Here is a 25,722-nt window from a genome sequence, read left to right on the forward strand (position 1 = left end):
GAATCATAGAATCATAGAATCATAGAGTTGGAAGGGGCCATACAGGCCATCTAGTCCAACCCCCTGCTCAACGCAGGATTAGCCCTAAGCATCCTAAAGCATCCAAGAAAAGTGTGTATCCAACCTTTGCTTGAAGACTGCCAGTGAGGGGGAGCTCACCACCTCCTTAGGCAGCCTATTCCACTGCTGAACTACTCTGACTGTGAAAAACTTTTTCCTGATATCTAGCCTATATCGTTGTACTTGAAGTTTAAACCCATTACTGCGTGTCCTCTCCTCTGCAGCCAACAGAAACAGCATCCTGCCCTCCTCCAAGTGAGAACCTTTCAAATACTTAAAGAGGGCTATCATGTCCCCTCTCAACCTCCTTTTCTCCAGGTTGAACATTCCCAAGTCCCTCAACCTATCTTCATAGGGCTTGGTCCCTTGGCCCCAGATCATCTTCGTCGCTCTCCTCTGTACCCTTTCAATTTTATCTACGTCCTTCTTGAAGTGAGGCCTCCAGAACTGCACACAGTACTCCAAGTGTGATCTGACCAGTGCCGTATACAATGGGACTATGACATCTTGTGATTTTGATGTGATGCCTCTGTTGATACAGCCCAAAATGGCATTTGCCTTTTTTACCGCTGCATCACACTGCCTGTTCATGTTTAATTTACAATCCACAAGTACTCCAAGGTCTCGTTCACACACAGTGTTACCTAGAAGCGTATCCCCCATCCAGTAGGCATGCTTTTCATTTTTCTGACCCAGATGCAGAACTTAACACTTATCTTTATTAAATTGCATCTTGTTCTCATTTGCCCATTTTCCCATTGTGTTCAGATCTCGTTGAACTCTGTCTCTATCTTCCGGAGTATTTGCCAGTCCTCCCAATTTGGTGTCATCTGCAAACTTGATGAGTAGTCCCTCCACCCCCTCATCTAGATCATTAATAAATATGTTAAAAAGTACCGGGCCGAGCACCAAGCCCTGAGGTACCCCGCTACTCACCTCTCTCCAGTCTGATGAAACACCATTGACAACAACTCTTTGAGTGCGGTTCTCTAACCAATTCCCTATCCACCTGACTATCTGAAAATCCAGATTGCAGTCCTTCAACTTATCCATCAGAACATCATGGGGAACCTTGTCAAAAGCTTTACTAAAATCCAAGTAAATGACATCAACCAAATTTCCCCGATCCAGCAAACCTGTTACTTGGTCAAAAAAGGAAACCAGGTTGGTCTGGCAGGACCTGTTGGAGACAAATCCATGCTGACTTCCTTGGATCACCAAATTGTCCTCCAGATGTTTGCAGATCGCTCCCTTTAATATCTGCTCCATTATCTTCCCCACAACAGAGGTCAGACTCACTGGTCTGTAGTTTCCCGGGTCATCCTTCCTCCCTTTTTTGAAGATCGGAATAACATTTGCTCTCTTCCAGTCCTCCGGGACATCTCCAGTCCTTAAAGAGGTTCCGAAGATGATGGACAAGGGCTGTGCAAGTTCTCTGGAAAGTTCTTTGAGTACTCTCGGGTGCATTTCATCCGGACCAGGGGATTTGAACTCATCCAGTGCAGCTAAATGCCTCTCGACAACCTCTCTATCCATGTTAACCTGCCACCCAGACACTGTCCTTTGGCTATGGCCATCTCTAGATGTGCCTAAACACTTTGACCTGTGGGAAAAAACAGATGTAAAATAGGCACTAAGCCTTTCTGCTTTCTCTGCATCTTCCGTTAGAGTTTGTCCATCCGCACCCAACAGTGGGCCTATTGCCTCCTTTACTTTACGTTTGCTCCTCACATAACTGAAAAATCTTTTCTTGTTACAATGGGCTTCCCTGGCCAATCTTAGCTCACTCTCAGCTTTGGCCTTTCTGATGATTGATCTACAGTGCCTAGTAACCTGTAGGTACTCTTCTTTAGAGCTCTGTCCTTCCCTCCATTTCCTGAACATTTTCCTTTTCTTTCTTAGTTCCTCTTGAAGTTCTCTGTTCATCCAAATAGGCTTCTTAGAGCTCCTGCAGTGTTTTCGTCTTTCTGGGATAGTCATTGATTGAGCATGCAATAGCTCCTGTTTGAGTAGCGCCCACCCTTCACATGCTCCCTTCCCTTCCAGCATTCTGGATTTAATAATAATATTTAATTATTCTCTTGGACAGTGTGCACTTCAATATGTGAGTGAAGAATGGAGGTAGAAGTGATGCCTTTCAATCCAGTTTCCACATACAAGAAACATACAGCCAGCAGAACTGCCAATTTCTCAGTCAGGATTTTGTAAAACCCTGAGGTTTCTTGATGGCCCAGGAACGGTTTCCCAAAGGGATGGGAGTTAATTACTTTTAAATATATTTTTAAAATTTATAGGTGATACGACCATATATAGTCATGGCGAAATGCCCCTACCCTCCCATAATGGCCAGTGGAGGGGATAGGAAGGGAAGGGATCCCAGGTGGGCATGTATAGCTATGCTTCCCAACCATATTTGTTTGTTTGTTTGTTTATTTATTTATTTAAATTTATTGCCCACCTCTCCCTGAGGGCTCAAGACGGGTTACAATGTTAGGCTAAAAAAACCCATAAAACCTCTTAAAACAGGCATACAAAATCCATTAAATGCAATATAAAAGCCTGAAAGCCTGCACAATCGCAGCAGTTCTGGGGTTTCTCGAAGCCTGAAGAATGTTTCAGGTGTTTCTCAATAGTAAAAAGGTTGAGAAAGGCTGCATTAGGGCTTCCAATTTTTTCCAAAGGTGTCATTAGCATTACTAGTACTATGATACTACTTTCGGCATTGTGCAGGACCTGCAAAACAGAGCTCTTCCGTCAGGTCTGTAATTGAGGCCGGGGCAGTGGGGAAGATCAATGGGGCCTCCCTGGTGTCAAACAGCAACTCGGGTTATCTTGTCCCTCCTCCCTCTCCCCTAGAGTTAGGTATCTAATGTATTTTTGTGTCCATTTTTAAAGGAGTTCTAATGAGTTTTTAACTGGACGTTTGTGACCCACCACGAGCCGGTTCGGGAGTGGTGGGTAATGAATGTAATAATAATAATAATAATAATAATAATAATAATAATAATAATAATAATAATAATAATAATAATAATAATAATGATAAATCTACATTACCCTCATTGGGAATCTTGGGAAAGAAATTTATGTTAAGCCATCAGGTTTTATTTTTAAATTTCTGTCATTTTCTTTTTTGCTAAGAGTAGCTTTTAAATCTTCCTGGAGTCATGAAAGCCAAGTGGAATAGAAGCTATATTAGTTGGTGGGCTGCAGTGTGGGTAATTGCTCTCTTGCCTTTTTTGTCAGCTTAGCTCTGCTCATGAAAGAGGCAGAAAGGGAGATTTCAAAAGTATGTTAAAGCAGCAGTCCCCAGCCTTTTTCCCGTTGAGGACCGCCTCTGGGGGTGGGGGAGAGCTGCTGGCCCGGGCGCCGCGCACGCACGTTTTTGCCAGCAGGTGGCACTAACGCGCATGCGCAGAGCATGTGCATTTTCGCCAGCAGATTTTTGCTGGTACCAGGCCGAGGACCGGGGGTTGATGACCACTGTGTTAAAGGTTCAGAATCACTGCCTTAGGCATGCTATCATGAACAATGATAAATCTGTCTACACAGGCATAATCCAAATCAGATTTAGCTTGCTTACTGCAATTTTATACAGGTTTAACAGACCCCCTGGAATCATAAATAGACTCCTAGTTAGCAGTTGATGTTGGCTTTCCTTTATCATTTTGGTACCACTTTAATGTGCAAAATGTCTTATCATGTGACATTGTTCTCTTCACTCTTCTCTCCAGCTGTGCAGAGGTTTTCCTGCACTGCAGTGCTTGATTCCTCTGCTGCAATCATTTTTATAGGTGCAAGAGCTCCTTGAAAACATTGTTATGGAGCAAACAGAAGTGCTAGTGGCACAGCAGAGGACAGCCTCTGCAGCAGCCAGAGAGAACTATGTACAATCCAAACCTTAGCTCTTCCTCGTCCCAGTAACACACCTGTAAGGTCACTCCTTTTGGTTAACAAATCAGTCAAAAGATTACATTTTCTCAGACCTTCCCAGTGAGGTTTAGAGTTAAGAAAGTGTTTGACCAATGTCTTCCAGGATTCCTTGCAGTAACATAACTCCCAAGACATGCTTAACGGACTTTACTCCCTACACAATTCCCCACTATTTTTTAATCTTCCGTGTGTAACAGCATATTGAGTTTTTCCACCATTGAGGTTAGACTGACTTTTGCAGATAACTGAAAGTAGATGGCTTCCTTTTTTCTGCTGCTGCTGGCTAGTGGCCAGGTGATTAGTGGCATGATATATATGGCCAGAAGCTTATCTGTACTAGGAGCTATTGCATTAGAGAGCGGCATTGGTGAGTAACAGCAGCATGAAGTATGACCTTGCATTGTTGTCTCCCATGGAAATAGTTCCTTTTAGAAAGGGCCCATAGGAATTATACCTGGAAATATCGGATTGCTTTCTAAGATGTCACTTTCCAGTAAATTTACAAGCCACTTACAAAGGTAGTATAGTTATGAAGCATAATTGTGTACATGCCCACCCAAGGTCCCTCCCCTTCCCACTTTCTCCAGGCCCATCATTGGTCATTTAGGGAGGAGATGGGTGGATCGACATGACTATATATGGTCATATCATCCAATAAATGCTTAATAAATTTTAAATATATATTAAAATTAATTAAATCCCACCCATTCAGGAAGCTCTTCCAGGGCTGTCAAGAAACCCCAGGGTTTCACAAAATCCTGATTGAGCAAGCCTGCTATAGAGGAAGGGAAACTGAGTATTTACTACATATTAAACCCATTCAGTGTCATATCTTAGAGGTACTGTTCTTATTCTCTTAGCAATCCAGGTTATCATGAGAAAAACACACAACATTCCAGCATTACAGTAAACAGCTGTACTATATCAAATTCAAGGGCACTTAATTTAATTCTCAATAGCAATAGTCATAGAACATTTGTAAAGTGCTTTCCATTTACATATGTAGATTTGTATTTTGTGAACTGCTCTGAGAGGGTAGCATGCCTAAGACTACCTAGTGAGTTCATGGCAGAGGCAAGATTCAAAGGGGAGACTTTGTTATTTGTAACTCAGTCAGCAACTACACTGCATCAGCCCTCAGTATGTAGGTGAATAATGCCATGTTTTTTACTGTTTGCTTCATTTCAAGTCTCTTTTACAATAATTGTCATTATTATCAAATGCATTTGTTAATCTGCTTTGGTTCTTGCTGTAGTTAAATGGTTTGAGGGCCATGGGGATACTGGAAATTGGTCATCAAAAACATTCTGCAGACCCTGTTACTTAGTAGGAAGCAAAGCAAACACCACTGTGGCATAACAATGTTTGCAGTATCTGAAATATTTAAGGAAAGTGAAGAATTTACACTTTTGGCATACAATTCCTACTGCGCCCTGGAGTTTCTTTCTAGAAAAACAAATCACATCAATCTGTCTTATGTGACTAATTAAGTCTTTCTGCACCAGTGGCTTCATGTTCACAAGTTGCTCATAGTATGTTTTTTAATGCTGCAAGTAGAAATTAATTCTGTAACTGTTTCTAATCATGATGCTTCTGATTTCAGCAGGCTGGGGAGAGATGCCTGCTGTCCACACAAAGCCTGAAGCTTCATGGGGAGAGCCTTCCTCCCCTTCTGCTGCAGTTGATAATGGCACTTCAGCATGGGGGAAGCCCCCCAGCAGTGGTACAGGGTGGGGAGATAACTCTGCCGAGTCAGCAGGATCATATGGAAGAGCAAGTGCACCAACTGCTGCCCCAGCACTGTGCAAACCAGGTGATTTATCATGTCTGGATGGAGATGGCAAGACTGGCCATTTTATTTCTGTTTCTTTTGTTGTCCTATTCATGTATTGTTTATAGCTTGGAAGACCAAAATCAGACCAACATTTAGGTCACACTCTGCTCACACTCAGAGCCTCTTGTGGCACAGAATAGTAATGCAGCAGATATGCAGTCTGAAACTCTGCCCATGAGGTTGGGAGTTCGATCCCAGCAGCCGGCTGAAGGTTGACTCAGCCTTCCATCCTTCCGAGGTTGGTAAAATGAGTACCCAGCTTGCTGGGGGGTAAATGGTAATGACTGGGGAAGGCACTGGCAAACCACCCCGTATTGAGTCTGCCATGAAAACGCTAGAGGATGTCACCCCAAGGGTCAGACATGACCCAGTGCTTGCACAGGGGATACCTTTACCTTCACCTTTTACCTGCCTGAAATACCAGGTTTGTGGCTCAGGAAACCTATTCGGTTTTGCATAACTAATATGCCCCTGTTAACTTGTTCTGTTGGTACATCAGCTGAAGCTTGAACAGTATGCTTATATAGGGTGCTGCTGTCAGCAGTCTGCCAGAAATTTCATCTAGTGCTGAACACAGTGGGCAAGCTATTAACAGAGACTGTGAGGACATTTCTCCTGTGTTCAGAGATTTTCACTGATTTCTTCTTTGTTTGTGGATGCAATTCAAAGTGTGACCTATACAAATATACATGAGTAGTCATGTTAGTTTGTTTGTAGCAGTAGAAAAGAACAAGTGTCCTGTAGTAGCTTAAAGAATAACAATATTTGTGGCTGCATATGAGCTTTTGTGAGTCACTGCTTCAAATACTCATACTAGAAATTTTATTAGTCTTTAAGTTCCTACAGCACTCTTGCTCTTTTTCTGTTGCTATAAAAAAGGACCAGCATAGTGGACCCACTACATTAATGCATAGGAACCTAACTGTCAGTTGAGACCTTTATTGGACACTCTTCTTCTCACCCTGCAAGGATCTTCTGGTTCATATTGTTCTTAACTGATGTCTGTGTATTGCTGTCTCCCTTTTTTACTCTTAGTATTATGATTTTTTATGTAAGTTGCCTTATTATACTTATTGATAGAATTTGTAAAATAAAATTGATAATCCTTCAGGCATAAACTCTTTGACCTTTTTATAGCAGAAAATCATATATATCCATACTGAAGTAAATTATGGCAAACTGAAATCTTCCATTTTCCCTCAGCTTCTAAATCTTCTATGCAAGAAGGCTGGGGCAGTGGTGGAGATGAAGTAAATCTCAGTACAAGTCAGTGGGAAGATGAAGAAGGAGATATGTGGAATAATACTGCTTCACAGGAAAGCAATTCCTCTTGTAGCTCCTGGGGAAATGCCCCAAAGAAAGGACTTCAAAAGGTAGGATGGTAAATAGTTATTTAAGATAGTAATTCAAGTGCTTCGTATTATCTTATGATGAATCTAGTAGGTTCCACCACTTGGTTTGGTTATTTGTGCTGGGTGTCAGCAACCCAGATGTAAACCAGATTGATGTTCCCAGCCATGCCTGACTTTCTGGCTTGTTGAGAGAGATGGTCTTGGCCTTAATTTGGATTTCCGCTTTTTCTAAACCCTGATTATATTGCAGTATTTCGTCATCTGTGCAAAGGTATCTTGGCACATAGGACTCATGATCTCTAAGACAACAATGGGACTCCTGCTATTGCAGACAACATTGTATGAATCAGGTTACAGATTGCATTTTTTATGCTGCCTTGTTCTGGATATTGTATCTGAGGAAGTGCATGTGCACACGAAAGCCGAAAGCTCATACCTTTAATAAAACTTTGTTGGTGTTAAAGATGCCACTGGACTCTAAATTTGTTCAGACCAACATGACTCCCCACTTGAATCTATGTTCTGGAAACAAGTAGTCTTATATTGAAAGGTTTTATTTGCTAATCCAGTCAGAAAACTCATAGCACTTTTGACTGTTGTGACTAAACCCACTTAGCAGTGTAGAGGTAGTTAGGATGGCTGCCCTCTGGAAAGACTCAAGTTCAGTAATGAACATGGTCTATGACCTGTTTGAAGCACTATGCAGTGGTTCTGATAGCAGTGAAGGAGCTACAGTTTGCCACCTTCATTAGAGCTATTAACTAGAAAATAGTTCCTTAGCTTCTGCTAATGATTACATGGAAAGAGAACTACCTGCAGTTCACTGACAGATTTGTAGGGCAATTTCCCCCATTCATTTTGATGGGCTCTGAATTTTTTTAAAAATAAATTGACCAGCTGCCTTATACAGTACCATTTTTCTCACAATATTTTAAAGGCAGTGGTGTACATGATGTTGAGTACTCCTTCTTTTATATATAGACTCATGATCACAGTAGTGCAGAACCAGCTCTTCTCAACTGTTTGCGAGTGGGACCAACTTCTAAATTTACTGTATTTTTTAGACCTGCTTGCAATATAACTCCACATTACTTTCCCCCTCCCCAGCATAGGACACAGGAACCTCCCATCAGTTAATAATACCCTATTTGAACCAGTTGGGAAGGGCAGGCTATAAAAATAAAATTATTATAATTATATTATCATGATATTGAACACTGATATTTTATTCTTCATTTTTTGTATCACATGCTTGAGGAATAGATTGTATTCTGTGGTCGTTTTGCACATTAAGCCAATCAACAAGGGAGGTAAACAGTGTAAATAAGTTGGGCACAAAAGCAAAATACAACACTGTGTTAGGCAAAATCAAAATTCATTTCATTAGGCACTATAACATAAACATAGTTAATTCACCATTGCCCAAACAGTACATAGCATGGTTGCAAATGGATAAGCGTCTCCTCATTGTTTCTGCTACATAACAGTTAAATGCTGAAACTGTTGATAACGAATGGCATCCAAAATATAAAAGATCAGAGATGGACTTCCAGATTCCTTTTCGATAGTTGTCTTCAGTTTGTCACCAGTTTCTTTGCCAAATTTTTTCTTCAAACAAAGCATTTCAAGCATTGTTGTCAACTAGAACTATAATAACACCAATAATAACATGGACACAAAGCTATGAACAATTGGCACTAGGCTTAGTGGGATTCAAGCCTTGAAATTTGTAACATTCCTTCTTATCTTCTACATAGGCTAATGAATTTCCTACGCATCATCACAGCAACATATTTGTTTTATGTCATGTACCCATCAGTTATTCACAGCTGTGCTTAGGGTAAGAACAAACTTAAAGAAAGAGAAGTTAATGTTACACCTCTATGCAATTATAAGATATCATGAACCATTTTTAGAAAATATTAAATAGCAGAGCTGACATTTCAATCAATTGATCTCTATCTTATTATATCATGGCTTGCTCAAAAATACAGTCTGAGCTTTTAATGGTTTTATTTTGTAATTTATGGTGAATTCTAGCCTTCAAATATTGCTATCAGGACAAGCCTCCAACTTCTCAGTCTGACTAGTGAACCACACTAAACTATTAATTTTGATTTTGCCTCACAGTGTTGCATTTTGCACATTATGCAGAAATAGACTGAAATTTCCCAACCTTTCAGAGACTCTTCTCTCAGATTTTTTCTTTTCTTCCCTGATCTTACCTCTGAATGAGTGATTACCTCATGACCCCTTAGCTAGCTATGTGCTGTTTCTAGCTTTAAGAAACATTGTATAGCATTAAAAGGAGCTTGACTTTGTAGCAGCAAGCCTAAGCAGATCTGCTCAGAAGTAAGTCGTGTTATTCAATGAGACTTACTCCTCAGAAAGTGCCTTGTGTGTTAATTTTGAATTGTACAATACTATATGTAGAATACTATCCTAAAATATACATACAATATGGTCTTTAAATATAGCATTATAGTAAGCTCTGTTTATTCCAAACATTTGTGGTGTTTGCCAGGCATTAATTGTAGTTTTTATATTAACTCCACTATCTCAGTATTCTTCAACATGGTGCCCATGGGCATTATGGAACCTTTGTGTACTTCCATTGGTGCCTGCCGAGCTTTACAGAAAATGGCCAGGGCTATCGTAACGTGGGGCTTGTTATTGGCTGCACTCATTCAATTGAATGAGTTTTCCATGGTTGCAGTAGCAGCTACAGCCACTAAGGGATCAAAATAACTGGAAAGCAGCCAAAGTTGTAGTTCCATCTTTTTGTTTATTTCTCCCTTTTCTTACTCTCTTCCTTCTCCCCCCCCCCCCCTCGCCATGCCCCAGGCTTTCCTTTGGTACTTTTGATTTTATTTTTACTATACTTTTGCAAAGTAAAGAAGAAAGTATTATGTTTCACTTTACCTCCTGTGGCAGCCATTTTGAGGTGGCACTTACCATCCCTTCTAAAAATTCCAAAGGTGCCTACAAGCTCAAAAAGAAAAGGATCCCTATATTATCTTTAGATCTAGATCAGGTGTGTGTTATATCTGTCAAATGAAATGCAGCTAGGTTTTCCAGTTCCAGGTAGGAAAATACCTGAAGATTTGGATGGTGGGGCAGGAGGAGGGTGGGGCCATTTACTCCAAGTTGAATTGATCTCTGTCACCTGCTATCAGTTGTAATAGTGGGAGATCTCGAGCCACCACCTAAAGCAGCTTTTCTCAATGTTTTTTACCATTGAGAAACTCCTTGGACATTCTTCAGGATTCAAAAAAACCCAGAAGTGGTGCGATCATAGAGAATATGGTTGTAAAGCATAGCTGTATACACGCCCGCCTGGGGCCCCTCCCCTTCCCACTACCTCCAGGCCCATCATTGGCCATTGGGGAGGGGCGACATGGACATATATGGTCATATCACCCAGTAAATGTTTAACAGATTAAAAAAATATATTTAAAAATTAATTAACTCCCGCCTCTTCAGGAAACCCTTAAGTGTAAAGTTCTGCATCTGGGTCAGAAAAATGAAAAGCATGCCTACTGGATGGGGGATACGCTTCTAGGTAACACTGTATGTGAACGAGACCTTGGAGTACTTGTGGATTGTAAACTAAACATGAGCAGGCAGTGTGATGCAGCGGTAAAAACGGCGAATGCCATTTTGGGCTGTATCAACAGGGGCATCACATCAAAATCACAAGATGTCATAGTCCCATTGCATACGGCACTGGTCAGACAACACCTGGAGTATTGTGTGCAGTTCTGGAGGAATCATTTCAAGAAGGATGTAGATAAAATTGAAAGGGTACAGAGGAGAGCGACGAAGATGATCTGGGGCCAAGGGACCAAGCCCTATGAAGATAGGTTGAGGGACTTGGGAATGTTCAACCTGGAGAAAAGGAGGTTGAGAGGGGACATGATAGCCCTCTTTAAGTATTTGAAAGGTTGTCACTTGGAGGAGGGCAGGATGCTGTTTCCATTGGCTGCAGAGGGGAGGACACGCAGTAATGGGTTTAAACTACAAGTACAACGATATAGGCTCGATATCAGGAAAAAAAATTTCACAGTCAGAGTAGTTCAGCAGTGGAATAAGCTGCCTAAGGAGGTGGTGAGCTCCCCCTCACTGGCAGTCTTCAAGCAAAGGTTGGATACACACTTTTCTTGGATGCTTTAGGATGCTTAGGGCTGATCCTGCATAGAGCAGGGGGTTGGACTAGATGGCATGTATGTCCCCTTCCAATTCTATGATTCTATGATTCCAGGGCCATCAAGAAACTCCAGGTTTTTGAGAAAGCCTGAACAAGGGGTTGGAAATCTTAAACACAGCCTGCCAGTCCTCTCTTCTAGATTGCTGGAAACTTGTTTTGTATGCAAAATGTTTGGTGCTATTACCAGACTGTAAATAGGTGTGCACATTGAACTAATCTGAAGTGAAAAAATACCCCAAAATACTTTCTCAATATTCTTCAAGTATTATTTCAGCCAGAATTTTATTATTTTTATTTTTATTATTTTGCTATTTTTCCAGCTACCCAAATGTCTACTTTTCCAGAAACCAACATTTTTGGTATTTTTTGGGATCACCAGATAGATAGAGTTTAAGGCATTTAAAGGGAATGAGAGTCCCATCAAGCTGCAAATTCACAACCAAAAAAAAATGGCATTCCTGAATATAACCCTAATCCATATGCTATACTAGTATGGATGCTGATATTTTTCAGGTTCAGTATACCCAAAAACCCCAGGCTAAATGTATTATTATTATTATTATTATTATTATTATTATTATTATTATTATTATTGATTGGATTTATTTCCCGCCACTACCCGTAGGCTCGTGGCGGGTCACAACAGTCCTATCCCCATTAAAATACCCATTAAAAAACTTTAAAAACAATCCTAACATGGCGGAAGCTCTCATTATTCCCACCCCTGCTATCAGAGTGGCAGGGAGGGTGGGGAGGAGGTCTAACTTACTAGGTCCGGGGGGGGGGAATGCTGGCACTCGTTCGCTGACCCTGGCCTCAACCAAAAACCTGGCGGAAGAGCTCCGTCTTGCAGGCCCTGCAGAAAGCTGGTAAATCCTGCAGGGCCCGCAACTCACCCGGGAGCTCATTCCACCAGGTAGGGGCCAGGACCGAAAAGGCCCTGGCCCTGGTAGAGGCCAGGCGCGCTTCTTTAGGGCCAGGAATGATCAGGAGATTCTCCCCTGCTGAGCTTAAAGCCCTGCGGGGGATATAGGGCGGTAGGCGGTCCCTCAGGTATGTGGATCCCAACCCGCGTAGAGCCTTAAAGGGCAAAACCAGAACCTTGAACCTGATCCGGGCAGCAATTGGCAACCAATGCAGCTGCCTCAGCACAGGCTGGATATGGGCCCTCCAAGGTGTACCAGTGAGGACCCGAGCAGCTGCGTTTTGCACTAGCTTGAGTTTCCGGATCAGAGACAAGGGTAGGCCGGCGTAGAGCGAGTTATAGAAATCTATTCTGGAGGTGACTGTTGCATGGATCACTGTAGCCAAGTGGTAGGGCGCTAGTAGTTGGGCCTGGCAACGATAGAAAAACGCCTAGTGGTAGTAGTGGTAGTAGTGGTGGTAGTAGTAGAAGTAGTAATTTTGTATGTGTGTGTGTGAAAGTAGTACTTCTGGTTTCAAAATGGGTTGATTTATATGAGATTTTGGTCTAGTTTCCCTTTCCTTTTGTCATTAACAGCCAAGCAGAAAGACTGCTTATTTTTTGCTTTACATACAGGTTTGGTGAGATCTTTGCATTATGTTTTACTTGTTAACTTGTTAACACTTATTATGGATTATTTTTTTGTTGTGTACTTCATATCTGATTATTTGAGAATTGTATAGAGCGTATTTATTCTTGTTGGATAGGAAATATATTCTAAATATTAAGTCAAATGAACGTTTTATAAGAATATATATGGGTATATACCCTAAACTGACATACTGTATTAGCTTCCTGTGGGTTTGATGTCCTATTACTGTAAATATGAAAATGTTTTTTCCTATTTTTCTCTTCAATGAATTTTACATAGGGCATGAAGACATCTAGTAAGCAAGATGAGGCCTGGATCATGAACCGTCTGATAAAACAGCTCACAGACATGGGCTTCCCAGTGAGTGAAATTCATATTCCTGCGTAACCTGTATTCTTTCTCTTCCCTTTTGTAGATTATTCAAGTAGAGAGAACATAGCTGCTTCTTTTTCAGTTCCTGTTTGTTTATTTGTTTATTTGCCGCCCTCCCTGAAGGCTCAGGGCGGTTTACATCAAACAGGAGCAATACAAATAATTCAGTTTACAATAATACAATAATAACAATAACAACATGGAACAATAGAACACTGGGGAGAACCATAAGTCAACACTTACTGATGGCCATGTGGGGTGGGCAAGTCTGTAGTGATGGTTGTAGGAGGGAGGCTCTGGGGGGAGGCAATGGGAAGCAGTGGTTCTGGTCAACCTCTGCCAAATGCTTGGCAGAGATGTTTAGAAAACATCTTCCTACTAGGTATCTAAGATAATTAAAGTTGAGTCCTTTGCTTCATCATCAGTAATATATAAATAGTATTCTGTGATCATGGAAGCAAAAACATGGAGCCTACACAAATCTGCTTGCCATTGTGAGGTACATCATTTCCCCCATTTGCTAGTTGGAATGGGTGAGAACTTGCCTGATTTCACAGGAAAGAGGTAGAATCTGTACAAAAATGTAAGTCTACTCTGCCCAAATGTTGGTGAGCCAGGAGTTTGATATATAGATAGTAGCAAGTGATTATGTTTATGTCCATTCCTGCGAATTTCTGCACATCAGCTTTCTGTCAATGTCTCTGGGAACACAATCCCTTTTCCAATATAAACACTGACAAGTGTAGAAAAGAATAGATTTAATTCCACTTTAGGAATAGGGTTAAGATACTCTCAGACCTTGGTTCTAAACATTTTAGCTGATTCAAAATTAGTGTTTTTTTCCCTTTTCTTTCTTTTTTGCACTTCTGACTGATTTGTTTGCAAAATTACAGTGCTTGAGTTAGAACGAAAATAATTTAACATATCATTTAAAAGTTTTTTTTTACAGTTGTCATAAAGCCTATATTACATTAGTTATGAGCAAACCTTCTCATTTCTACAGAGAGAGCCAGCAGAAGAGGCCTTGAAGAGTAACAATATGAATCTTGATCAGGCCATGAGTAAGTGTTTTTGTAACTGAAACAGACATTTATGAGGGTTGATCTGCTGTAATGAAATCAGTATCTTTTCCCAACAGCATTTTATCAAAAGATGGTAGTTGGTTGTGAATTATTATCATTGTCAAAGTTAGTACCTGCACACTGCTGTTTAAATTTTGGCTTAAAAATGTAGAAGCAGTGGTGAGAACAGAATTCTAGAAATATCAATAGGCTAGCCATTTTATCTTGACTCCACGGCATCTTTTGAACGTATACTTTTTGCAGGTGCTCTGCTAGAAAAGAAGGTGGAAATGGACAAGCGTGGAATGGGAGTGGCTGACTACAATGGAATGGTCACCAAACCCCTTGGCTGCCGCCCACCACCAATCTCCAAAGAGTCTTCCATGGACCGCCCCACATTCCTAGACAAGGTAGGTGTAAAGTTCTGCAAATAAAGTAATTAATATATACTAAAACAGAAACATAGATGTGCTGCTTGACCTCATTATTATGTTCCTTTTTCTTCTTTACTTGGTATTTGGAAGGGGAATAGTTACTGCCCTAAGGACTGAGATGTTCTGTTTTATTTATTTCATAGAAGTGTTACAGAATAAACATATGGTATTAACCATATGAATTGTCTTAAAACAAAACTACCATTTTCTGCAGAACCATGCAGTTTTCACTCTGCAATTGTAACTTTATTATTTTACCTGTAGTGGTAATGATAAAACTAGTAGGAACTTGAAATTCTCCTTATTCATCCTTTAGCCATATAGTAGCCACAAGCAAATACCATCTCATATGCACATGCATCCCCCAGTCAGTGTATGGATTAAATCTTATTACCCAAATTCTAATATGCTGTAATCAGAGAGCAGAAGTTAACAGTGTGCTGCATTACCTGTGTAAGTGCATAAATAACAAAGTCAAAACTCCACATTATATTTGTCTCCCCTAGTATCAGAATTTTAGATGTAATTTCTTTGGGGCAGACACCTGTTTACATAATGATAGTGATCCAAACCAATAAATGATCCAAACCACTGAGGGTATATGAAATATTATGATAAATGCATTTATTTCTCTTTTCCTTTAGCTATAGACTGGTATTCCCAGGGACCAATGATAGATTGCAGATTTTGCCACCAGAGTCTGTTTGAATAAGCATTCTAGAACACAGAATTCCATTTCTGGTTATGATAATATGTTCTACTCTGGAGGGGCAAAAATCCAGGATAAACCCTTACTAGTACTAGGTATCAGTACTGTTTGATCTTTATAGTGTTTTAAGAAGAAAATCCACATATTTCTGATAATAGGAATACTTGTCACCTCTTCCACAAAAACTGTCAGTTTTCTTTGGGCCAAATTAATTTAAGAGCAGTCAGCATTTTGGAGCAGTTTCATAAAAGGTTTGAAAATAATCCAGGCTATGAAAGGTGTGCACTTGTTTCATCATCAGGGGCGTGCAAAAAATTATTATTTTGGTCCATTTCTATTAATGCCAAAAATTCAATATTTCCAAAAAAATTCTGGATCCAAATACTACAGTATATTCAGATCCAGGGTTTTTTTTGAAACACTGGATTTTTTGGGGGTAAAAAAAGACCCAAGGGAGGGGGAATTGTTTTTAAAAGCCAGTCCATCCCTGAGGCTGATTTGGCTTCTCCTCCAGCAAGGTTTAGACCTACGATCTGCACATGGCAGGGCAGTCTCTCACCACAACATGCAGACCTGAGAGAGGATCAGCTAGGGTCACCCCAGCTGGTTGGTATACCTGAATATGCCCAAATAAAAGCCCCCCAAATTTGGATTTTATTCAGGTCAGCTATACTGGTAGCAGAGCAGAACAAAGAATCTAAAATAGACAATATTTTTTCTGCTTAGTTTAGTCAAATGCACATTCCTATACATCAGTTGGCTCTTGCTTAATGATATCCAGTCTGAGGCAATTTTGTGAACCATAATTTTGAAAGAAATGTTGTGAGCCACATCTATTGCTCTTACTAGGAATTACCCAAAATCATGTTTAAAAGATGGTTCATTATTCAAGGGAGTTGTAGCCATTTAAATTAGTTCCCCACAGGAGAGTCTTTTTTGGCAATGGAAAATTTCATTTTCCAGGGAAGTCTTTTTAATATAACGGCTACTTTTCTAAATTCAGTATATATTTTTTCATGAGAATGTTAATGCCAGTATTTACTTTAGCTTTAAGCAAAAATACTGGAATTGTATGATCAGGACTAGAGCATGTGTGATTTTCTTCTCAACAGCATTGTGCTACACACACTATACATGAATACATGGTTTACACAGTGAATGAGTTTCAAGTGGAAGGAATATAGGAACTGAAAACCATTCTCACTTAAGAGGCAGGAATGGATTGCAAACAACTTGTGACCTGGAGAGAAGAAATCCTTGAACCTGTTACTGTCATGCAAGCTGCTGTTTGTAGAGCATGATGGATATTCTTGCAGAATGTTAAACATGTTGAGCTGAAAGACCTTGGGGATATGATTAGAAAATGTCAGTATCCTCTCTCAGAATTTTGCAGAACTAAGCCAAGTATCACATTGGTTGAAGATAAAGAAACTTTTCCTTTGCCTCTGCAGAGAACCTTTGAGCATGGTTTATTTAGGACTTCGGGGCTTGATTGCCATAGAACAGTACTTAACCGCTTTTATAGATGTGGGAGGCTCCCTAACAATTGTTAGTATTTTAAGTGAATAGATGGGAAGATAATGAAAAATAATTGTATAGGGAATGGTTTTTTAAAAAAATATTTAACAGAGAATGTGCATTTTCAGAGCTACAATTTATTTATTTTATTTATTTATATATTTGGATTTTTATACCGTCCATTCTTTACGGCTCTGGGCAGTTTACATGAAACATTGCATAAATGTACATCGAACATTCTAACAATCTATAACATTACACAATTTTCAATAGAACATCACAACAATCTATCAGTAACCATTACAACACAACATGAATAACAACAACACTGGGGAGATCAAATTGTTCAATTATGGAGGGGTGTCTGAGGGGGGGACCAGCAGATGTTCCGAGTCAATCGGCCTCAAGCAAATGCCTGATGGAGGAGCTCCCTTTTGCAAGCCCTGCAGAACTGTGATTTCCCTGCAGGGCTGTGACTTCCTCAGGGAGCTCGTTCCACCAGGTGGGGGCCAGGACTGAGCCCTCTGGCCCTTGTTGAGTTTGACGTGCTTCTCTGGGGCCAGGGATCTGCAGCCAGTTGGAGGTGGCGGAGTGTAAGACTCTTTTGGGTGTATAGGCAGGGAAGCAGTCTCTCAGATACACTGGGCCCAAACCACGTATGGCCTTAAAGGTGATTACCAAAACCTTAAGCTTAATCCAGAATTCAACTGGGAGCCAGCCAAGTTGTTGGAGTGCCAGCCGGATGTGGGATCTCCATGATGTTTTAGTGAGAATCCTTGCCGCAGTATTCTGCACCAGTTGTAGTTTCTGGATGAGGGATAAGGGTAGGCCTGCATAGAGTGAGTTGCAGAAGTCCAGTCTAGAGGTGATCGTCGCATATATCACCGTGGCTAGGTACTCTGCGCCCAGGTAGGGCACTAGTAGCTTGGCTTGGTGGAGGTGGTAAAATGCCAGCTGTGCTACCTTTGTGATCTGGGCTTCCATTGTAAGGGAAGCATTCAGGATCATGCCCAGGTTCCTAGTAGCACTAGTAGTTTGGCTTGGTGCAGGTGGAAAAATGCCAGCCACAGTGGAGAGGGAAGCATCTAGGATCACGCCCAGCTTTCTGGTAGAGCGAGCCACTGACAGCTGTACTCCGTCCAGGTTGGGTAATTGTGCTTCCTGCCCAGCCACAAGACCGTCCTTGAACGATTAAGCTTTAGAAGACTCTGCTTCAGCCATACCATCACTGCTTCCAGTATCTTGTTAAAGATTCTGGGGGTGAATCCAAGCAGTCATCCATCAGAAGGCAGGCTGGGTATCATCTGCATATTAATGGCACACAAGCTCAAACCTACACACCAGTAGGGCAAGAGGTTGTATAAAGATTTTAAATAAGATTGGAGAGATCACTCCTTGCAGGACTCCACAAGAGAGTTCACAGCAGTTTGATTGTCTCCCTCCAATTGCTACCCTCTGTCTGCAACCAGTGATGGATTAGGCCAGTGGTGATGGAGATGATTTTCCTTTTACTGATTATGGTCTTCCTTGTGAACTAAATGTAACATTAGTAGCCTTTTGTCCATATCTTTATGGGTTTCTCCAGAGCACTTACTGTGTTGATCCCACACAAAACTCAAGAGACATTAGATGTATCTTTTTGTTATTTAAAAGAATGAAATAAATGGCAGCATTCTCAGAGAGGAAACTGTACAAGGTTTAAAAAAAATAGACATATGAGACCACTTCCATAATCCTTTCAAGGCCAGGTTTCTGCTCTGAGGGTTTTCTATTGAGCAGATGGGAAGTAATTGCTTCATATTATTGGAGCCATCTGTGACTGAGAATGATAGAGTCTTGGGAAGTGTGCCCTATAGAATTAGGCATCAACCTTAAGGGCAACTATACTCACATTTAGAAATACTTACGTCAGCAAGTCTTAAATGCATATAAGAAGCTTTATGAATGAAACCATAGTTGCATATGCAGAATTGATTTACTTGATGCAGAACAAGGCATACAGTTCATGTGTCGGTCTACTTAAAATTTCCCTTTTTTCTTTACTAAATTCTGTCTTGGTAGCTATGTTAGTCTATTGCAGTGAAATCAAAAGTAGTCTTATGTGGCATGACAGAGGATGGCACAGAAGAGGAAGGCATTTTCTGAACAGCTGATTTGTGTCTGTCCTGAAATGTATCATTGAAAACATGTGGTGCCAGAAAAAAAAAATCATTGGGTCTCTTGCAATCCTGACTCTGTAAATTTGTGCTCAGTGGCTTCATGCTTTGCTCCCAAGATGCAGTTAGGCCTAAGGTTTTGAAAACATTAGATGTTCCTTTGTTTTTTCATTTTGTAATCTGACAGAAAAGAGAGGGAGTAAATTGAGCATGGAAGTAATGCATGGACAGTGCATTGTCTTGTGGGTTGTTTGTCCCATTCCAACTGAGCCAAATGATTATCATATAAGTTTCTTACTTTAAAAAATGAAAATAAGTACCCCTCCTCGGTCTTGCTGTTTTTCGTATTTGAGAATGATCATTGAGTTATACATTTACAAAATGCAAACTACAAAGCAAAGACAAACAGTATGTTAATTCTGTTTCTCTTTTTCTTCTTCCTTCCACTTCATACTTTTATGTATTTCTCATGCCTTTTTAAATAATATTTTGATCGTTTATTCATCCACGTTCCACTTATATTTCCATGGGACACTGTTTTGTGCACTGTCTGCATCTGGACACTGCACACAGCTCACCCTTTCTTTTTTCAATCAGGATGGCGGCCTAGTGGAAGAACCCACTACTTCACCATTTTTGCCTTCACCAAGCCTGAAGCTCCCCCTTTCAAACAGTGCACTCCCTAATCAGACCCTGGGTGGGATTGCCTCAGGGCTGGGCATGCAAAACTTGAATTCTTCTAGACAGGTAAGGTATCTTTGAGTGGCAGTGCCTGAATGTCAGCACTCTCAAGTTTGCTAGTCAAGGAAATGTTTGCACACTTATTTTTCATTTAAGTCTTCATATATAGATAGACGATTGCGAAATCAAAACTCAGCTTGTCACCTATGCCTTTTTAAAACACAAGTGGTACTGTATGCCATGTTCACTCAAGTTCTTTAGTTGTAGAACTTGCTTCTGCTGGTTTTTCCTCATAATTCCTTCAGAGCCCTTGTTGATCAGCAGCCCTCCTCCTTATCCTCACACCTAGGCTACTCTCAGAGTTTGTGTGTGCCTGTTCTGTTCAGGTGATTATTTAAGGCAGTATCTCTCAAATTGTAAATTAGGACCCCAAAAGTGGTTGCGAATCTCTCATGGAAGGGTTGCAAGGCCTGGATGGAAAAGGGAAGAACAGAATGAATTGGGATATGAGGCTATGGGAGTCCTGACAACAAAGTTGGGTTTACCTTTGCATAGTGTGCAAAATGGCCATGAGATGCAGACTATTGCTCAGTTGTACTTTGTAAATGTTAAACACGTTAAATAACATAAAGGTAGTGAGTATCATGTTGAGGAGAGGGAAAGTAGCAAGGAGTTACTTTGTACTCGGTTTCTGAAAAGTACAGTAAGTTAAAACATAACCACATTTAAGAAAATTTAGAACCACTGTTTTAAGGTTTCTCCTACATACACTGTTTTGATCCTTATTTATTATTTATTTATTACTTAATAGATTTAAAGCCCATTGTATTTAGGAATTCAATGGGTACTAGCATGGGTGCTGGTGGCCCGGTGGCCTTGCAAGGCTCCTGGCGGGCCCCTCCGCCATGCCGTTCCCGCTGCCCCCTTTCCCCCCCACCACCCCCTCCCCCCCCCAAGGTCCTGGCTTCGGCGTGGCGGAAAAACACTATTTACAGGATACAACTTCATTCCCCCCGCTCCTGCCCACATGCCCAACCATCTGCAACCACATGCCCAACCATTGACAATTCTGTCAGGGCCCTTAGCTTTTCCAGCAGCTCATTCCATCAGATTGGGGCCAGGAACGAGAAGGCCCTGGCCCTGGTTGTGGCCAGGCCTGCCTCCTGGGGGCCGGGGACAACCAGCAGATTCCTACCCACAGAACAAAGGGCCCTGCAGGGGACATAAGTAGACAAGCGGTCTCCTAGATAAATGTGACCCAAGTCACAAAAGGCCTTAAAAGTAAGAACCAAAAACTTGAACCTGATCCAGAAGCTGATTGGCAACCAATGCAGCTGCCTCAGTATAGGCTGGACATGAGCCCTCCAATATGACTTTGTGAGGAGTCTGGCAGCTGCATTTTGCACCAGCTGTAATTTCCGGGTCAGAGACAAGGGAAGGCCAGCCTAGAGTGAGTTACAGAAGTCTAGTCTGGAAATGACCATTGCATGGATCACCATGGCCAGGTGGTCTGAGTACAGGTAGGGCACTAGTAGCCTTGCCTGGTGCAGATGGAAAAACGCTTGAGCTACTCTCGTGACCTGAGCCTCCATTGATAAAGAGGCATCGAAGATCACTCCCAAATTCCTGGCCTTATGCTCAGCTGTAAGCTGGATCCCATCCAGGCAGGGAAAGCGTGCTTCCTGGTCCTGTCCCCTTCTACCCAGCTAAGGACCTCTGTCTTGGAGGGGTTGAGTTTCAGGTGACTCTTCCTGAGTCATCCAGATACAACTTCCAAACAAATGGCAAATGATTCCAAGAGGGAATACGGCTGGCCATCCATCAGGAGATAGAGCTGGATGTCATTCGCATATTGATGACAACCCAGTCCAAAGCCCCGGACCAGCTGTGCTAGAGGGTGCATATAGATGTTAAAAAGCACGGGTGAGAGTATCCCTCCCGTGACACCCCCAAGGGAGCAGGAAGGGGTACAACAGCTCTTCACCCACTGCAACCCACTCTTTCCGGTTCTGGAGAAAGGAGATCGGCCATTGCAAGGCAGTCCCTCTAATCCTCGTTCCAGCGAGGTGGTGGGCTAACAACTCATGGTCGACAACATCAAGCGCTGCCGACAGATCTAAAAGCATGAGGATAGCTGAATCCTAATAGTAGATAGGTCTAGGACTGCTCTCATTTTTTTATTGTCAAAGTACCACATTTGGTTCTCATTCTCTGGGTGACTGTCAGTACCCAGAATTAAAAAAATATAGAATATTTCACATGTTCAAGTCCTGGGAACGCTTTGTACCAAATAAATTGGAGTAATCAAGATCCAAGGCACTGCTAATTTCTGCCATAATGATTTCTGATGTCAAGTTTATATGGTAGACTTATGAGTCTAGTTGATAGCTGCACTGGATGTCCTCTGATAGATGACTAGAACAAAAAAAATCATCAGTTTTCTGGTCATACATGTGAAGAGAAAGGAGGAGCTACACATTTCAAATAAATATTTGACAGCAAAATCTATCTGTGTCTGTAGATTGTCTCATCTGAGAGGCCGATTTAGACCTACTTGAACATGCTGCCATCTATAAGAATGATCTCTGGGCAATGCAGCCAGTAATGTATATAAAGTTATTTGGAAAGCAATTTGTGTAGCTGTACCCTCATCCTATAGAGCCTCTTGTGGCGCAGAGTGGTAAGGCAGCCGCCTGATAGCTTTGCCCATGAGGCTGGGAGTTCAATCCCAGCAGCCGGCTCAAGGTTGACTCAGCCTTCCATCCTTCCGAGGTCGGTAAAATGAGTACCCAGCTTGCTGGGGGGTAAACGGTAATGACTGGGGAAGGCACTGGCAAACCACCCCGTATTGAGTCTGCCATGAAAACGCTAGAGAGCGTCACCCCAAGGGTCAGACATGACTCAGTGCTTGCACAGGGGATACCTTTACCTTTACCTTTACCCTCATCCTAGTAATTTCAACATCATTTATTGCTAACCTTTTAAGAGGGAAATTTGTGATGCCTTGTTTGACTCCTTTGGGAAACCAGCACACACAAATTACCAAATTATGGCCCACACAGTTGCATTACAAGCAGCTGTCCACATGGTTGGTTGAATGTGCAATAATAGATATTTAACCTTCTGGATTTATTAATATATTTGTACAGTACTTGTGTGTAAACATGGGTATGTAGCTACTGCTGTTTCAGTTTGCCAGGCTTCAAATTAAAACAGCAACAAAATGCTGCCCTGCATGAGAGACTATTTATTTGCTGATGTTTTGAGCTATGGGGCAAGGGGCAATGCAGCCCCAGCGACAGAAACTGCATGCTCTAACTTTGCCATCCCACAGATACCGAGTGGCAATCTGGGTATGTTTGGCAATAGCGGAGCAGCACAAGCCAGGACCATGCAACAGCCGCAGCAACCGCCAGTGCAACCTCTTAACTCATCCCAGCCTAGTCTTCGTGCTCAAGTGCCTCAGTTTCTCTCCCCTCAGGTGAGACTAAGCTCTGTTGAGGTAATAATAAGCAGGGGTGCACAAATCCAAATGCCCCAGCCAGTTGCATGCAAAAACAGGTCAGGTGATCAGCAGTTGGATTATAGAGGTGGCCAGAAAGCACATTTCTCCTGAAATGGCTCCTATCAAATCTCAAGAGTTTTTGTGCTGCTGACGATAGCAATTTCTGCATGACAGCTAATATTTATTGCATATAACACTTTTCAAAAGGTGGGGAAAACCCTTGATTTAAAAAAGTTGACTATACCAAGAGATGGCTTATATCAAAAATTATATACAAACATAGCTATACTTCTGAAAAATATATTTTTGGAAAGTGCAGTGTGTGTTTCCAAATATCACTGAGTGTTTAAACTCTTGTGCCAGTATATATGATTTCAGAAAATTTGTATTTTCTGTGTTTCTGTATATTCTGAGAAAGCAAATATGTGACTCCATGTTATGATCAGTTTTGGAAATATATTTTAGCTTTGCTACATTTTATGTACCTTTCAACTTCTTCTTTCATGTTTTGTGCATGATTTCTAGTTAACTGCAGGCTACATATTTCAGCTTTGCTTAAACTGAGTGCATATCACTACATTTGTAGAACTGATTTTGTGTTCTTTTCTCCAGGTTCAAGCACAGCTTTTGCAGTTTGCAGCAAAAAACATTGGTCTCAATCCTGCACTATTAACCTCGCCAATTAATCCTCAGCATATGACGATGTTGAACCAGCTCTATCAGCTGCAGCTGGTAAGTGAATATGCACACTGAGACAAATTGTCTGGAACAACTGAACTTTATTCCTTCACCACAACCACCTTGGATTCTTAAGGATTTGTGTGTGGGGAGGTGAGGAAATAAGCTTCAGTTCATCAGGAAACATTCTGTTTGGCTCTATTCATAGCAGGAGGAAGGAAAGGAAGGAGCAAGGCAAGCAGAAAATAAATGCTATATCACAACTATAGTCTAGTGCACATTATGCTTTGTCAGAATCCTGCCTTATGGTTTTTCTTTTCTATATCTCAGGTTTTTCCTATTGGCACATGAGTATGATTAGTAAAACCAGTTTTCTATATATTTTATCACCAGTAGAAATTGAAAGTAATTTCCATTCATTTATGCAGTTAATCATTCCCATAGACTTCCCATTAAGCCCATATTTTATGGCTGTTTGAGACCTCATTTGAGCTGTTGTTGAGGACAGAAACTGTCTTTCTCATATTCATTGCTCAAGAGATTTGCTGTGTTTAGGACTTACTGTGATGTTGTTGAAAATGCTTCAGGGAATGAATTCAGAGGGGTGTTTTTTGTTTGTTTGTTTGATTTGTATCTTTCATTTCTGGAATATTTTCAGAATAGGAACTTATGCAGACATAATGCTTAACCCTGTATTTTTCTTAATTTGGTTAAAAAATATGTCAGAATACTTAAAACCTGGTTACAGATTAGCCACAAACAAGTATGTGATGCATTGTTTGAACTTAGGTTACATGCCAAAGTTAAGTAAAGCAATTTCAGGCTGGTGACCAGCAAGTTATGTACATGTCTCCTTATACAAACACTCTGGGATTTAGCTTGGCAGGTTAAATCACTATCTCTATACACTTGAGTAATTGTGTTGTCTTTGTTGTGCTCTTCTTCAACACATTTTTTAAAAATTTATTCCCAATTGTATCTGAGGCTGTTCCAGGTAGCTGCATTTAATAGTGATTGTCTAGTAAATGCAAGGTTTTTATATGTTGTATAAGGGAAGACTTACCTGGATTGCATTATGAAAGCCATGTAGCCATTAATAAGTTTGAAGGTCTTTAGAGTAGTTAGTAATGTCAAGAAAACAACATCTTTGACAATTGGCTATGGTTTCTATGAGAGTTGTGGCCATCCTCATTTTGTGTCTTTTCACCCATTTCCAACTTGCAGGCATACCAACGTTTACAAATCCAGCAGCAGATGTTACAGGCTCAGCGTAATGTTTCCGGACCCATCAGACAACAGGAGCAGCAAGTAGGTTTTATCTTTTGACTCAGCTCCAAGTGTACAAACTCTGGGGACAAACCATGTTACATGGTCCAAGTTAATTTAATTAAGTAAATCTGTTTTGTGGTGTGATTAAAATGTAAAACCAAAAAAGGAACAAAACCCAACCTTAACAAGTAGGAACTCAAAAGTTGAGCTGAACAATAAAAATAATGTAAAACTTGTTAATTATTTATTATAGTGCACAATTAAAAACAGAATAAAAACTTCTTAAAAACTATACCAAACTAACAGCACATAGAACCAAGGACCTTGGACCTTGGTTCTATGTGCTGTTAGTTCGGTATAGTTTTTAAGTGATTAAAATGTAAACAAATTAAGAGTA

The 25,722-nt window shown here is 41.0% G+C and overlaps 1 protein-coding gene across 5 annotated transcripts in view; it reads left to right on the forward strand.

Moving 5' to 3' along the window:
- The window catches only part of TNRC6C (trinucleotide repeat containing adaptor 6C), a 176,452-nt gene that overhangs the window by 113,077 nt on the left and 37,653 nt on the right, over positions 1–25,722 (forward strand). For 3 of the 5 annotated variants that reach the window (XM_077327644.1, XM_077327646.1, XM_077327649.1), the window contains 9 exons: positions 5,597–5,806; positions 7,031–7,200; positions 13,222–13,302; positions 14,318–14,375; positions 14,640–14,785; positions 19,790–19,939; positions 23,208–23,354; positions 23,991–24,110; positions 25,281–25,364. In XM_077327644.1, coding sequence (XP_077183759.1) covers positions 5,597–5,806; positions 7,031–7,200; positions 13,222–13,302; positions 14,318–14,375; positions 14,640–14,785; positions 19,790–19,939; positions 23,208–23,354; positions 23,991–24,110; positions 25,281–25,364 — 1,166 coding nt within the window. The remainder of the gene's footprint in view (positions 1–5,596; positions 5,807–7,030; positions 7,201–13,221; positions 13,303–14,317; positions 14,376–14,639; positions 14,786–19,789; positions 19,940–23,207; positions 23,355–23,990; positions 24,111–25,280; positions 25,365–25,722) is intronic. The other 2 variants (XM_077327645.1, XM_077327647.1) reach the window with 2 other exon arrangements.

This window comes from Paroedura picta, chromosome 3 (assembly GCF_049243985.1).
Source record: "Paroedura picta isolate Pp20150507F chromosome 3, Ppicta_v3.0, whole genome shotgun sequence".
NCBI classification, from domain to species: domain Eukaryota; kingdom Metazoa; phylum Chordata; class Lepidosauria; order Squamata; family Gekkonidae; genus Paroedura; species Paroedura picta.